Source organism: Saimiri boliviensis, chromosome 12 (genome assembly GCF_048565385.1).
Source record: "Saimiri boliviensis isolate mSaiBol1 chromosome 12, mSaiBol1.pri, whole genome shotgun sequence".
In the NCBI taxonomy this organism is placed as follows: domain Eukaryota; kingdom Metazoa; phylum Chordata; class Mammalia; order Primates; family Cebidae; genus Saimiri; species Saimiri boliviensis.
In genome coordinates, this window is record NC_133460.1 from 10,004,486 (window position 1) to 10,017,238 (window position 12,753).

Here is a 12,753-nt window from a genome sequence, read left to right on the forward strand (position 1 = left end):
CCAAAGTGCTGGGATTACAGGCTTGAGCCACTGCGCCCGGCCCCAGATTAATTTTTTAAAGTATAATCCATTGTGATAATTTTTGAGGGATCAGTCTTATTGCTTAGATGACCTAAATTATTGACTATTTAAAAAGTAAATTCAGTTTTGCTACATTCAAATAACTTTTACTGCTAGGACATAACATACACACACAAACACAGTATTCTGTGTAGTATCATTAACTCAACTGCACATTAAATGCCCAGATGATACCCTGAAGTGGTTGTTAAAGAAGTTATAGTTTACTAAAGCTTGAAGTCAAGGGAGCCAGATCCAGGAGATGAGGGGTTAGTGCCTGTGAGCATTCCCAGGGTGCTTTAGAGTGCAGATGTAACTGTCAACCCAGTACTGGCAAAGAAATGGAGTAATCCTTTTCCACCTCAAGAAGCTGTGCGTATAGTATGTAGGGTATCATTTAAAGCATACGGTCACTCTGCTGGTCTGTGACAAAGCATCAGCAGTGACAGAATTATAAATAAAGCAATGTATGCTTGTGACCAATGTATGCTTTTGACAGTATTTTTAGTATTTTTAAAAGAGAATTACTGTGAGGAATGGTGTAAAATAACAAGACTCTGGTTTTTTTCTTTTTTTTTTTTCTTTTGAGACGGAGTTTCGCTCTTGTTACCCAGGTTGGAGTGCAATGGCGCGATCTCGGCTCACCGCAACCTCCACCTCCTGGGTTCAGGCAATTCTCCTGCCTCAGCCTCCTGAGTAGCTGGGACTCCAGGCACGCGCCACCATGCCCAGCTAATTTTTGTATTTTTAGTAGAGACGGGGTTTCACCATGTTGACCAGGATGGTCTCGATCTCTTGACCTCATGATCCACCCGCCTCGGCTTCCCAAAGTGCTGGGATTACAGGCTTGAGCCACCGTGCCCGGCCAAGACTCTGGTTTTTATATAAATACTCTGAATGTTGCACACCCATCCCATGGATGTTGTCTCCTTGAAGACAGCACCATGGTAGGTGATGTGCATGCCCTGAATTGTTCTTCACAGAACTCAGTTACTGAGCACCTGCTGTGTGCTGGTTGCTGTTCTGGGGTCCATCAACAAAATGGACAAATATTTCCACCCTCATGAAGCTTACACTCCAGCAGGGAGAGATGGAGAATAAATAATGAAGATAATATGTTCATGAATTATGATTTTTTTTTTTTGAGATGGAATTTTGTTCTTGTTGCCCAGGCTAGAGTGCAATGGCGTGATCTCAGCTCACTGCAACTTTTGCCTCCCAAGTTCAAGTGATTCTCCTGCCTCAGCCTCCCGAGTAGCTGGGATTACAGGCATGTGTCACCATGCCTGGCTAATTTTGCATTTTTAGTAGAGACAGGGTTTCTCCATGTTGATCAGGCTGGTCTCAAACTCCCGACCTCAGGTGATCCACCCACCTCGGCCTCCCAAAGTACTAGGATTACAGGTGTGAGCCAACGTGCCTGGCCGAATTATGAAATATTTAAGGAGAACAGGTGGAATAGAATCAGGAGGACCTAGAGAGCTGCAGTATGTGTGATATTCCACAAGGTGGTTCAGGCGCGCTGCATGAGAGGGTGACATTTGAGCAAAGACTTGATGAGGAGGCTAAAGAGTTAACCAATGGAAAGCCCTGTGCCTACGTGTGGGAGGAACAGCCAGGGGCTGGTGTTGCTGGAGCAGATGGCGCTTGGGGGAGAGGGGCAGGAGCATTCTGAAAAGAGATGGAGGCACCCATGAAGAAGGCCTCACAGGCTGTTAGAGTGTGCTGGCTTCCACCCTGGATGGTATAGCAGGTTGGGTTTGTAGCAGAGCAGTGACAGCATCTGACTCAGTTCTGAGAGGATCACTCTGACTGCTTTGTTGGAAATTGATGGTGACACACGATAGTCTGTTATTAACACTTAGGAGGGCAGCACTCTACAATTTTTTTCTTTCTTGGAGGGAAGTACTATGGTTTATTATTAGACATAATTTATTAATAAAAATAGTTTATTATTATTTTTGAGACAGAGTCTTGCTCTGTCCCCCAGGCTGGAGCGCAATGCCACAATCTTGGCTCACTGCAACTTCCACCTCCTGGGTTCAAGCAATTCTCCTGCTTTAGCCTCCCAGCTGGGACTACAGGTGCCCACCACCATGCCCAGCTTATTTTTATGTTTTTAGTAGAGACAGGGTTTCACCATATTGGCCAGGCTGGTCTTGAACTCCTGGGCTCAAATAATCCTCCTGCCTTGGCCTCCCAAAGTTCTGGGTTTACAGGTGACAGCCACTACACCTGGCCTATCATTCTTTTTTTTTTAGATGAAGTCTCGCTCTATTGCCCGGGCTGGGGTGCCATGGCCCAATCTCGGCTCACTGCAGCCTTGCGATTCTCCAGCCTCAGCCTCCTGAGTAGCTGGGACTACGGGCACATCCTACCACATCCGGCTAATTTTTTGTATTTTTAGTAGAGATGGGGTTTCACCCTGTTAACCTAGATGGTCTCGACCTCCTGACCTCGTGATCCACCTGCCTTGATCTCCCAAAGTGCTGGGATTACAGGCATGAGCCTCTGTGCCCAGCCCGGCCTATTATTCTTACATTTAGTAACACCAGTGATAGTAAAATCTTTACCTTCTAAGGATAAATGTGAGCTGGAAAAGTTTCTAAAAGATAGGTGGATTTGTCTGATGGAAAAGATGATTAAGCTTGACAGTACTATGGTATAGAAAATTCAAGATCTAATTAATGAGTCGTATTTTAGGATGTTGTGCATTTGGCTCTGATGACATTCAAAGAAAAAATGTCAATGTATTTTGAGTAACAATCAACATTATTAGAAAAGATGCCTTCTTTCTCAAAGAGACACTTTTTTTTTTTTTTTTTTTTTTTTTTTGAGACGGAGTTTCACTCTTCTTACCCAGGCTGGAGTGCAATGGCGCGATCTCGGCTCACCGCAACCTCTGCCTCCTGGGTTCAGACAATTCTCCTGCCTCAGCCTCCTGCGTAGCTGGGACTACAGGCATGTGCCACCATGCCCAGCTGATTTTTTGTATTTTTAGTAGAGATGGGGTTTCACCATGTTGACCAGGATGGTCTCGATCTCTTGACTTCGTGATCCACCCGCCTCGGCCTCCCAAAGTGCTAGGATTACAGGCTTGAGCCACCGCGCCCGGCCTTTTTTTTTTTTTTTTTTTTTTTTTTTTAATGGAGTCTTGCTCTATCACCCAGCCTGGAGTGCAGTTGGCATGATCTTGGCTCACTGCAATCTCTGCCTCCCAGGTTCAAGTGATTTCCCTGCTTCAGCCTCCCATGTAGCTGGGACTACAGGCACACACCACCATGCCTGGCTAATTTTTTGTTTTACCATGTTGGCGGGGATGGTCTCGGCTTCCTGACCTCATGATCCACCCGCCTCAGCCTCTCAAAGTGCTGGGATTACGGGCATGAGCCACCATGCCCAGCCAGGAGACACATTTTTAAAATTTATTAATTTTTTGACAAAAAATGGAATCCATTTATTTTATACAGTAAATTTTGAAATATGTATACATTGAAGAATGGCTAAATCAAGCTAATTAACATATGCACTACTTCTCATAATTTTTTTTGTGGTGAGAACACTTAAAATCTGTTCTCTGAGTACTTTTCGAGAATATAATTTGTTGTTATTATTCATAGCCACCATGTTGGAAAGCAGATCTAGATCTCTTCGATTTAGTCTATCAAGAAAACAAATTTAAAGGAAAATTCTCGTTAACGATGGGTGAATTTGTGTGCTAGTTTATATCAGCTTTACACTTTTTTTTTAAAATTTTGCTTTAAGTTCCAGGATACTTGTGCAGAACATGCAGGTTTGTTACATAGGTACACATGTGCCATGGTGGTTTGCTGCACCTGTCAATCCGTCATCTAGGTTTCAAGCCCCACATGCATTAGCTATTTGTCCTGGTGCTTTCCCTCCCCTTGCCCCCACCCCACAACAAGACCCAGCATGTGTTGTTTCCTTCCCTGTGTCCATGTTATTTCATTGTTTGGCTCCCACTTAAGAGTGAGAACATGCGGTGTTTGGTTTTCTTTTCCTGTGTTGGTTTGCTAAGGATGATGGCTTCTAGCTTCATCCATGTCCTTGCAAAGGACATGATCTTATTCCTTTTTATATCTGCATTGTATTCCATGGTGTATATGTGTACCACATTTTCTTTATCCAGTCTACCATTGAGGGGCATTTGGGTTCCATGCCTTTGCTATTGTAAATGGTTATATTAGCTTTACTTTTAATTTCCTGGGTTACACCTGCCTTATAGAAATTAAGAAGCTCTAAATGGCTTGTGTTTATCCTAGGATGTCAAGATTCCCTTGTTTCTTTCTCTGCCCTAAGAGTACTTCTCAGATAGGGAGGGCACAATTCCTGCCTTTCCCGACAGTCAGGATAACCCTGTTGTCAGTGAGGACCTGCCGTGCTGGTACTCACCAATCCCTGCCAGCCCCCATCACGGGAAGCTGGTTGGTTGCGTCTCTGGCTTTGCCCCAGCAAGTGCTCCAATATGAAGTGCAATAATTCGTGGTGCATATCTCTCCATGTTAACAGAGTTCTACATTCATTCATTCACACATGAATTTTAAAATATTTTATAATGCCTTTTACTTGCCAAGTATTGAAACAATGTAAATTTCTGGAACAAGGAAGGAGTTGAGTGCTGGTCAGAAGGATGTAAGGGTAGTCATCATGTGGGATACTGCCTGCCGGTGACAATTTGGCAACCTAGTTTTGAGAAAAAACAGGTATAATGAGACTTGTATTCCGAAAGCAAGGAGGAAGAAATGCTCGATTTTCCTGGGGGAAATAGGAAAGTACAGACATTGTCGTAGAATATTCAAGGGCCTTAACATTCAGGGTCTGGGGTACTTAACATTCACATGCCAGAGGCTGGGGGCCTGGGGTCCAAGGACATCATGCCTGAGTTCTTTCCAAACTCACATTCCTGCTTTCTGGAACAGCACCTCCAACTCTTGAGCACACTCATATCCCAACGTGAGGAGTAAGGGTGTTCGTATAGCCTATTTTATATATTTCTTTTTTTTTTTTTTTTTGAGACGGAGTTTCGCTCTTGTTACCCAGGCTGGAGTGCAATGGCGCGATCTCGGCTCACCGCAACCTCTGCCTCCTGGGCTCAGGCAATTCTCCTGCCTCAGCCTCCTGAGTAGCTGGGATTACAGGCACGTGCCACCATGCCCAGCTAATTTTTTGCACTTTTAGTAGAGACGGGGTTTCACCATGTTGACTAGGATGGTCTTGATCTCTTGACCTCATGATCCACCCGCCTCGGCCTCCCAAAGTGCTGGGATTACAGGCTTGAGCCACCGCGCCCGGCCCTATTTTATGTATTTCAATTGCCTTTTGAAATATTTTTTTCTGATGAGTAAAGAAATACATATAAAATTCAGAAAAAATATATAAAAACATAAACGAGGAAAACAAAGATCAGCTACAATCCCACTGTCCAGAAAGAATCATTTTTTACCTTACTTTTCTTTCTTCTTTTTTTTTTTTTTTTTTTTATAAAGACGGGGTTTCACCATGTTGGTCAGGCTGGTCTTGAACTCACAACCTCAGGTGATCCACCCGCCTTGGCCTCCAAAGTGCTTGGATTACAGGCATGAGCCACCACACACGGCCAATAATTATTTTTTATATATATTCTTCCAGATAATTTTGTATTTATATTGTAGATTTTTTTAAATTAAAAGGGTATTCAACCACATAGGTTAGTAAGCTGCTCTTTCACTAACCTATGTGGTTGATGTAATGTGGTGTACATCCTCTCCATGTTAACAGAATTCTACATTATATTGTTGGTAATCCAAGCACTTTGGAGGCCAAGGTGGGTGGATCACCTGAAGTCAGAAATTCAAGACCAGCTTGACCAACATGGTGAAACCTCGTCTTAAAAATAAATAAATAGGCCAGGTGCGGTGGCTCAAGCCTGTATGTAATCCCAGCACTTTGGGAGGCCGAGGCGGGTGGATCACGAGGTCGAGAGATCGAGACCATCCTGGTCAACATGGTGAAACCCCGTCTCTACTAAAGGTGCCAAAAATTAGCTGGGCATGGTGGTGCGTGCCTGTAATCCCAGCTACTCAGGAGGCTGAGGCAGGAGAATTGCCTGAACCCAGGAGGCAGAGGTTGCGGTGAGCCGAGATCGCGCCATTGCACTCCAGCCTGGGTAACAAGAGCGAAACTCCGTCTCAAAAATAAATAAATAAATAAATAAATTAAATAAATAAGGCCGGGCACGGTGGCTCATGCCTGTAATCCCAGCACTTTGGAAGGCCGAGGCGGGTGGATCACGAGGTCAAGAGATCGAGACCATCCTGGTCAACATGGTGAAACCCCATCTCTACAAAGAAATACAAAAAATTAGCTGGGCATGGTGGCACATGCCTGTAATACCAGCTACTCAGGAGGCTGAGGCAGGAGAATTGCCTGAACCCAGGAGGCGGAGGTTGCGATGAGCCAAGATCGTGCCATTGCACTCCAGTCTGGGTAACAAGAGCGAAACTCCGTCTCAAAAAAAAAAAAAAAAAAATAGGCCGGGCGCGGTGGCTCAAGCCTGTAATCCCAGCACTTTGGGAGGCCGAGGCGGGTGGATCACGAGGTCAAGAGATCGAGACCATCCTGGTCAACATGGTGAAACCCCGTCTCTACTAAAAATACTAAAAATTAGCTGGGCATGGTGGCGTGTGCCTGTAATCCCAGCTACTCAGGAGGCTGAGGCAGGAGAATTGCCTGAACCCAGGAGGCGGAGGTTGCGGTGAGCCGAGATCGTGCCATTGCACTCCAGCCTGGGCAACAAGAGCAAAACTCCGTCTCAAAAAATAAATAAATAAATAAATAAATAAAATAAAATAAAGATAAATAAATAAATAAGATAATCAGTTTGCTTTTTACTTATTATGCATTTTCAATTTAAGATACACCAGAAGCTAACATTCTGCTGAATTTTATAAGAGAAAATAAAGAAACAAATGCTCTGGATGATGAAATTGACAGTTATTTCAAAGAATCCATAAATTGTAAGTGACCCTTTAAGTATATTGGATTTTTTTTTAAGACTGAAATTGGGACTGTAAAGATTTGTTTGACATGGTACAAGATACTACATTCATTTTCTGTTAACTACCGTATTTCAACTTTTCAAAAGGTAGTTTAAAATAGTGGACATCTTTTTCTTTCCTTTTCTTTTCTTTTTTTTGAGACAGAGTCTTTCTCTGTTGCCCAAGCTGGAGTGCAGTGGCAAAATCTCGGCTCACTGCAACCTCTGCCTCCCAGGTTCAAGTGATTCTCCTGCCTCAGCCTTCAAAGTAGCTGGGATAACAGGCACCTGCCACCATGCCCAGCTAATTTTTGTATTTTTAGTAGAGACAGGGTTTTGCCATGTTGGCCAGGCTGGTTTTGAACTCCTGACCTCAGTTGATCTGCTCACCTTGACCTCCCAAAGTGCTGAGATTACAGGTATGCACCACCATGCCTGGATAATTTTTGTAGTTTTGGTAGTAACAGGGTTTCACCATGTTGGCTGGTCTGGTCTCAAACTCCTGACCTCAGGTGATCCACCTGCCTCAGCCTCCCAAAGTGCTGGAATTACAGGCATGAGCCACTGCACCTGCCTGTAATTTTTGTATTTTTAGTAGAGATGGGATTTTGCCATGTTGGCCAGGCTGGTCTTGACTCTTGACCTCAGCTGATCTGCCTGCCTTGACCTCCCAAAGTACTGGGATTACAGATATGAGCCACGGTGCCTGGCCCCAAAATAGTTTTTTGTTTGTTTGTTTGGTTGGTTGGTTTTTGTTTTTGAGATGGAGTCTCGCTCTGTCACCCAGGCTGGAGTACAGTGGCTCGATCTCGGCTCACTGCAGCCTCTGCCTCCCGGATTCCAGTAATACTCCTGCCTCAGCCTCCTGGATAGCTGGGATTACAGGCGCACACCACTTCACTGGGCAAATTTTTCTATTTTTAGTAGAGACAGCGTTTACCATGTTGGCCAGTCTCGTCTCAAACTCCTTACCTCAGGTGATCCACCCAATTTGGCCTTCCAGAGTGCTGGGATTACAGGCATGAGCCACCGCACACAGCCCAAAAGTAGTTTTTAAGCATTCCTTTTTCTTTTATTTTACCGTTGGAACTTTGATAGTTAAATTCACCCAGGTTTATAAAAATAAAAACTAATTGTTTTATCTTTTTTTTTTTTTTTTTTTTTTTTTTTTTTTTTTTGAGATAGGGTCTCACTCTATTGCCCAGGCTGGAGTGCAGTGATGCAATGGCATCTTACTGCAGCTTCAAACTCCTGGGCTGAAGTGATCCTTCCACCTCAGCCTCTGGAGTACTGGGGATGACAGGCACACACCACTGTGCTGGACTAGTTTTTTGTATTCTTGGCAGAAACTGAGTTTCGCCAGGTTGCTCAGGCTGGTCTCAAACTCCTGAGCCCAAGTGATTTGCTCGCCTCAGCCTCCCAAAGTCCTGGGATTACAGGTGTGAAGCCACGGTGCGATTACAGGTGTGAGCCACGGTGCCTGGCCTTTTTATCTTTTAAAATGCCCATTACTCCCTTGAAAACCTCACATGTAGAAATTGATTACATATTTTAGAGTAAAACTATAATCATGTTTTCTTTAGAACTTTTATATTTTATTAAAAATTAAAGGGCCAGGCACGGTGGTTCAAGCCTGTAATCCCAGCACTTTGGGAGGCCAAGGCGGGTGGATCACGAGGTCAAGAGTTCGAGACCATCCTGGTCAACATGGCGAAACTCCATCTCTACTAAAAATACAAAAAAAAAAAAAAAATTAGCTGGGCATGTGGTGGCACGTGCCTGTAATCCCAGCTACTCGGGAGGCTGAGGCAGGAGAATTGCCTGAACCCAGGAGGCGGAGGTTGCGGTGAGCCGAGATCGCGCCATTGCACTCCAGCCTGGGTAACAAGAGCGAAACTCCTTCTCAAAAAAAAAAAAAATTAAAATGCTCAGAATTTTTGTTTGTTTGTTTCGTGTTTTTTTTTTTTTTTTTTTTTTTTTTTTTGAGACAGAGTTTCACTCTTGTTACCCAGGCTGGAGTGCAATGGCGCGATCTCGGCTCACCGCAACCTCCGCCTCCTGGGTTCAGGCAATTCTCCTGCCTCAGCCTCCTGAGTAGCTGGGACTCCAGGCACGTGCCACCATGCCCAGCTAATTTTTTGTATTTTTAGTAGAGATGGGGTTTCACCATGTTGACCAGGATGGTCTCTATCTGTTGACCTCGTGATCCACACGCCTCGGCCTCCCAAAGTGCTGGGATTACAGGAGTGAGCCACCGTTCCCGGCCAATGCTCAGAATTTTAAAAGTAGGCTGGATGCAGTAACTCACGCCTATAATCCCAGCACTTTGGGAGGCTGAGATGGGTGAATCATTTGAGCCCAGGAGTTCATGAGACCAGCCTGGCCAACGTGGCTATACCCTATCTCTACTAAAAACACACAAATTAGCTGGGCATCATGGGATATGCTTGTAGTTCCAGCTACTAGGGAGGCTGAGGCAGGAGAATCTCTTGAACCTGGGAGGCGGAGGTTGCAGTGAGCCGAGATCATGCTACTGCACTCCAGCATGGGTGACAGAGCAAGACTCCATCTCAAAGAAAAAATAAAAGAAACAGGCCGGGCCGAGCGCGGTGGCTCAAGCCTGTAATCCCAGCACTTTGGGAGGCTGAGGCGGGTGGATCACGAGGTCAAGAGATCGAGACCATCCTGGTCAACATGGTGAAACCCCGTCTCTACTAAAGATACAAAAAAATTAGCTGGGCATGGTGGCACATGCCTGTAATCCCAGCTACTCAGGAGGCTGAGGCAGGAGAATTGCCTGAACCCAGGAGGCGGAGGTTGCGGTGAGCCGAGATCGTGCCATTGCACTCCAGTCTGGGTAACAAGAGCGAAACTCCATCTCAAAAAAAAAAAAAAAAGAAACAGGCCGGGTGCGGTAGCTGACGCCTATAATTCCAGCACTTTGGGACGCTGAGGCGGGAGGATCACCTGAGATCAGGAGTTCGTGACCAGCCTGACCAACATAGTGAAACCCCATCTCAAAAAAAAAAAGAAAAAAGAAAAAAGAAAAAGAAAAGAAACAAAGTACAGAATGCTTGGCAGAACATGGTGGCTCACGTCTGTAATCCCAGCACTTTGGGAGACTGAGATGGATGGATCACTTGAGGTCAGGAATTTGAGGCTAGCCTGGCTAACATAGTGAATCCCCGTCTCTACTAAAAATACAAAAAATGAGCCAGGTGTGGTGGCAGGCACCTGTAGTCCCAGCTACTCTAGAGGCTGAGGCAGGAGAATTGCTTGAACCTGATGGGTGGAGGTTGCAGTGAGCCAAGATTGTGCCATTACACTCCAGCCTGGGCAACAGAATGAGACTGTCTTAAAAAAAAAAAAAGAAAAGAAAAAAGAAACACAATACGGAACGCAACAAACGGTCCCAAATAAATAGTTATTTTGTTAACATATTTTAATCTTTTTGTGCATATACACTAATAGAAGGATAAAGACAAAAATATTATAGATAAATAGATATATGTCACCATCTGTTTATTGAAGAAAATTAAATTTCATGTACTAGACAGCAACAAAAGAAAAGAAACCAATCGAAGTGCTGAAGGAACCAGATAACTTCTGATAAAAGTTTTCTTTTTTTTTTTTTTTGAGGCGGAGTTTTGCTCTTGTTACCCAGGCTGGAGTGCAATGGCATGATTTCAGCTCACCGCAACCTCCGCCTCCTGGGTTCAGGCAATTCTCATGCCTCAGCCTCTTGAGTAGCTGGGATTACAGGCACGTGCCACCATGCCCAGCCAATTTTTTGTATTTTTAGTAGAGACGGGGTTTCACCATGTTGACCAGGATGGTCTTGATCACTTGACCTTGTGATCCGCCCGCCTTGGCCTCCCAAAGTGCTGGGATTACAGGCTTGAGCCACCGCGCCCGACCCAAAAGTTTTCTTACCCAAGTAATATTTGTTCTTGGAAGATTCTTCTAAGATAAAAGAAAAATAAAAATGAATAATAGGTTATTGTTTTTAGTTTCGTAAAGTTTCTTTTTGTTATTGCTTCACATCCTCACCAATGTTTGTGTTATTAGTCTTTTAAATGTTAGGTGTTTAGTGTAATTCTATTCTTGTTTAATTTGCATTTTCCTGATGATTAATGAGGCCAGTATGTATTGGTCATTTCAAACTTTTTTTGTGATGTACTTTTAAAAGTCTCTTTCCCATTTAAAAAATTGAGTCCCTGTTTTTTCTAATTGATTTTTAAGAATTTTTTTATAGATAATTCTGGATGAGTCCTTTGTCTCATTGTAGACTGCTAGCATCTCCCAGTCTGTGGCTTGCCTTTTCACTTTTTTAATGGTATCTTTTGATGACCAGAAATTCTTCATTTTAGTGAAGACTAATTTCACTTCTCTTTTTTTGCTTATTTTTTGCTTTTCTGTCCATTTACATAATGTGTTTTTATAGCGCCAACATAGTAATTTTTCTGTTACTTAAGCTACTGCATGTTTTGATTTAACTTAATAGCTTTCCATTTGGATATAATCCTTTAAATTCTTAGAATATATACAGAACTTTAATACTTCTTTTTATTTTTAGTAAGTACAATAGTTGATGTCTATACAGTTGAACAATTAAAGGTAAAAGCTTTGAAGAATGAAGGAAAAGCTGATCCTTTCTATGGCATCCTTTATGCCTACATTTCTACACTGAACGTTGATAATGAAACTACAAAAGTGGTTCGAAATAGATGGTAAGGATCCATGTTATTTTAACATTCATTTTTGTGAGAAATATTGTTAATAAATTTTAAGCTCTGTAATGGTTAAAGCTGTTTGTTGACATAACAGGGGTTATGCATTCGAGATAAATGTATAAACAGATAAACCATACTGAAGCTGGGCGCGATGGCTCAAGCCTGTAATCCCAGCACTTTGGGAGGCTGAGGCGGGTGGATCACGAGGTCGAGAGATCGAGACCATCCCGGTCAACATGGTGAAACCCCGTCTCTACTAAAAATACAAAAAATTAGCTGGGCATGGTGGTGCGTGCCTATAATCCCAGCTACTCAGGAGGCTGAGGCAGGAGAATTGCCTGAACCCGGGAGGCGGAGGTTGCGGTGAGCTGAGATCGCGCCATTGCACTCCAGCCTGGGTAACAAGAGCGAAACTCCATCTCAGAAAAAAAAAAAAAAAACCATACTGAAAAGTTTCCATAGAAAACTAGATTAAAATATTATAATTGCCAGGCATAATGGCTCACGCCTGTAATCCCAGCACTTTGGGAGGCCGAGGCGGGTGGATCACGAGGTCAATAGATCAAGACCATCCTGGTCAACATGGTGAAACCCCGTCTCTACTAAAAATACAAAAAATTAGCTGGGCATGGTGGCACGTGCCTGTAATCCCAGCTACTCAGGAAGCTGAGGCAGGAGAATTGCCTGAACCAGGAGGCAGAGGTTGCGGTGAGCCGAGATTACGCCATTGCACTCCAGCCTGGGTAACAAGAGCGAAACTCCGTCTCAAAAAAAAAAAAAAAATATATATATATATATATATATATATATATATATATTATAATTGCCTTTTAAAATAAAATATCTGTATTTCTGCAATTCTAACAAAAAAGATATTGTGAGAAACTTTTAACTAGGAAGACAAATTTGTCTAGTGATTTGACA

General features: G+C 43.5%; 1 protein-coding gene across 2 annotated transcripts in view; it reads left to right on the plus strand.

Annotated features, from left to right (window-relative positions):
• Positions 1–12,753, plus strand: part of MEIOB (meiosis specific with OB-fold) — a 43,468-nt gene that overhangs the window by 22,091 nt on the left and 8,624 nt on the right. For both annotated transcript variants that reach the window (XM_039477892.2, XM_039477893.2), the window contains exons 9-10: positions 6,975–7,076; positions 11,673–11,826. In XM_039477892.2, the coding sequence (XP_039333826.1) occupies positions 6,975–7,076; positions 11,673–11,826 (256 nt within the window). The remainder of the gene's footprint in view (positions 1–6,974; positions 7,077–11,672; positions 11,827–12,753) is intronic.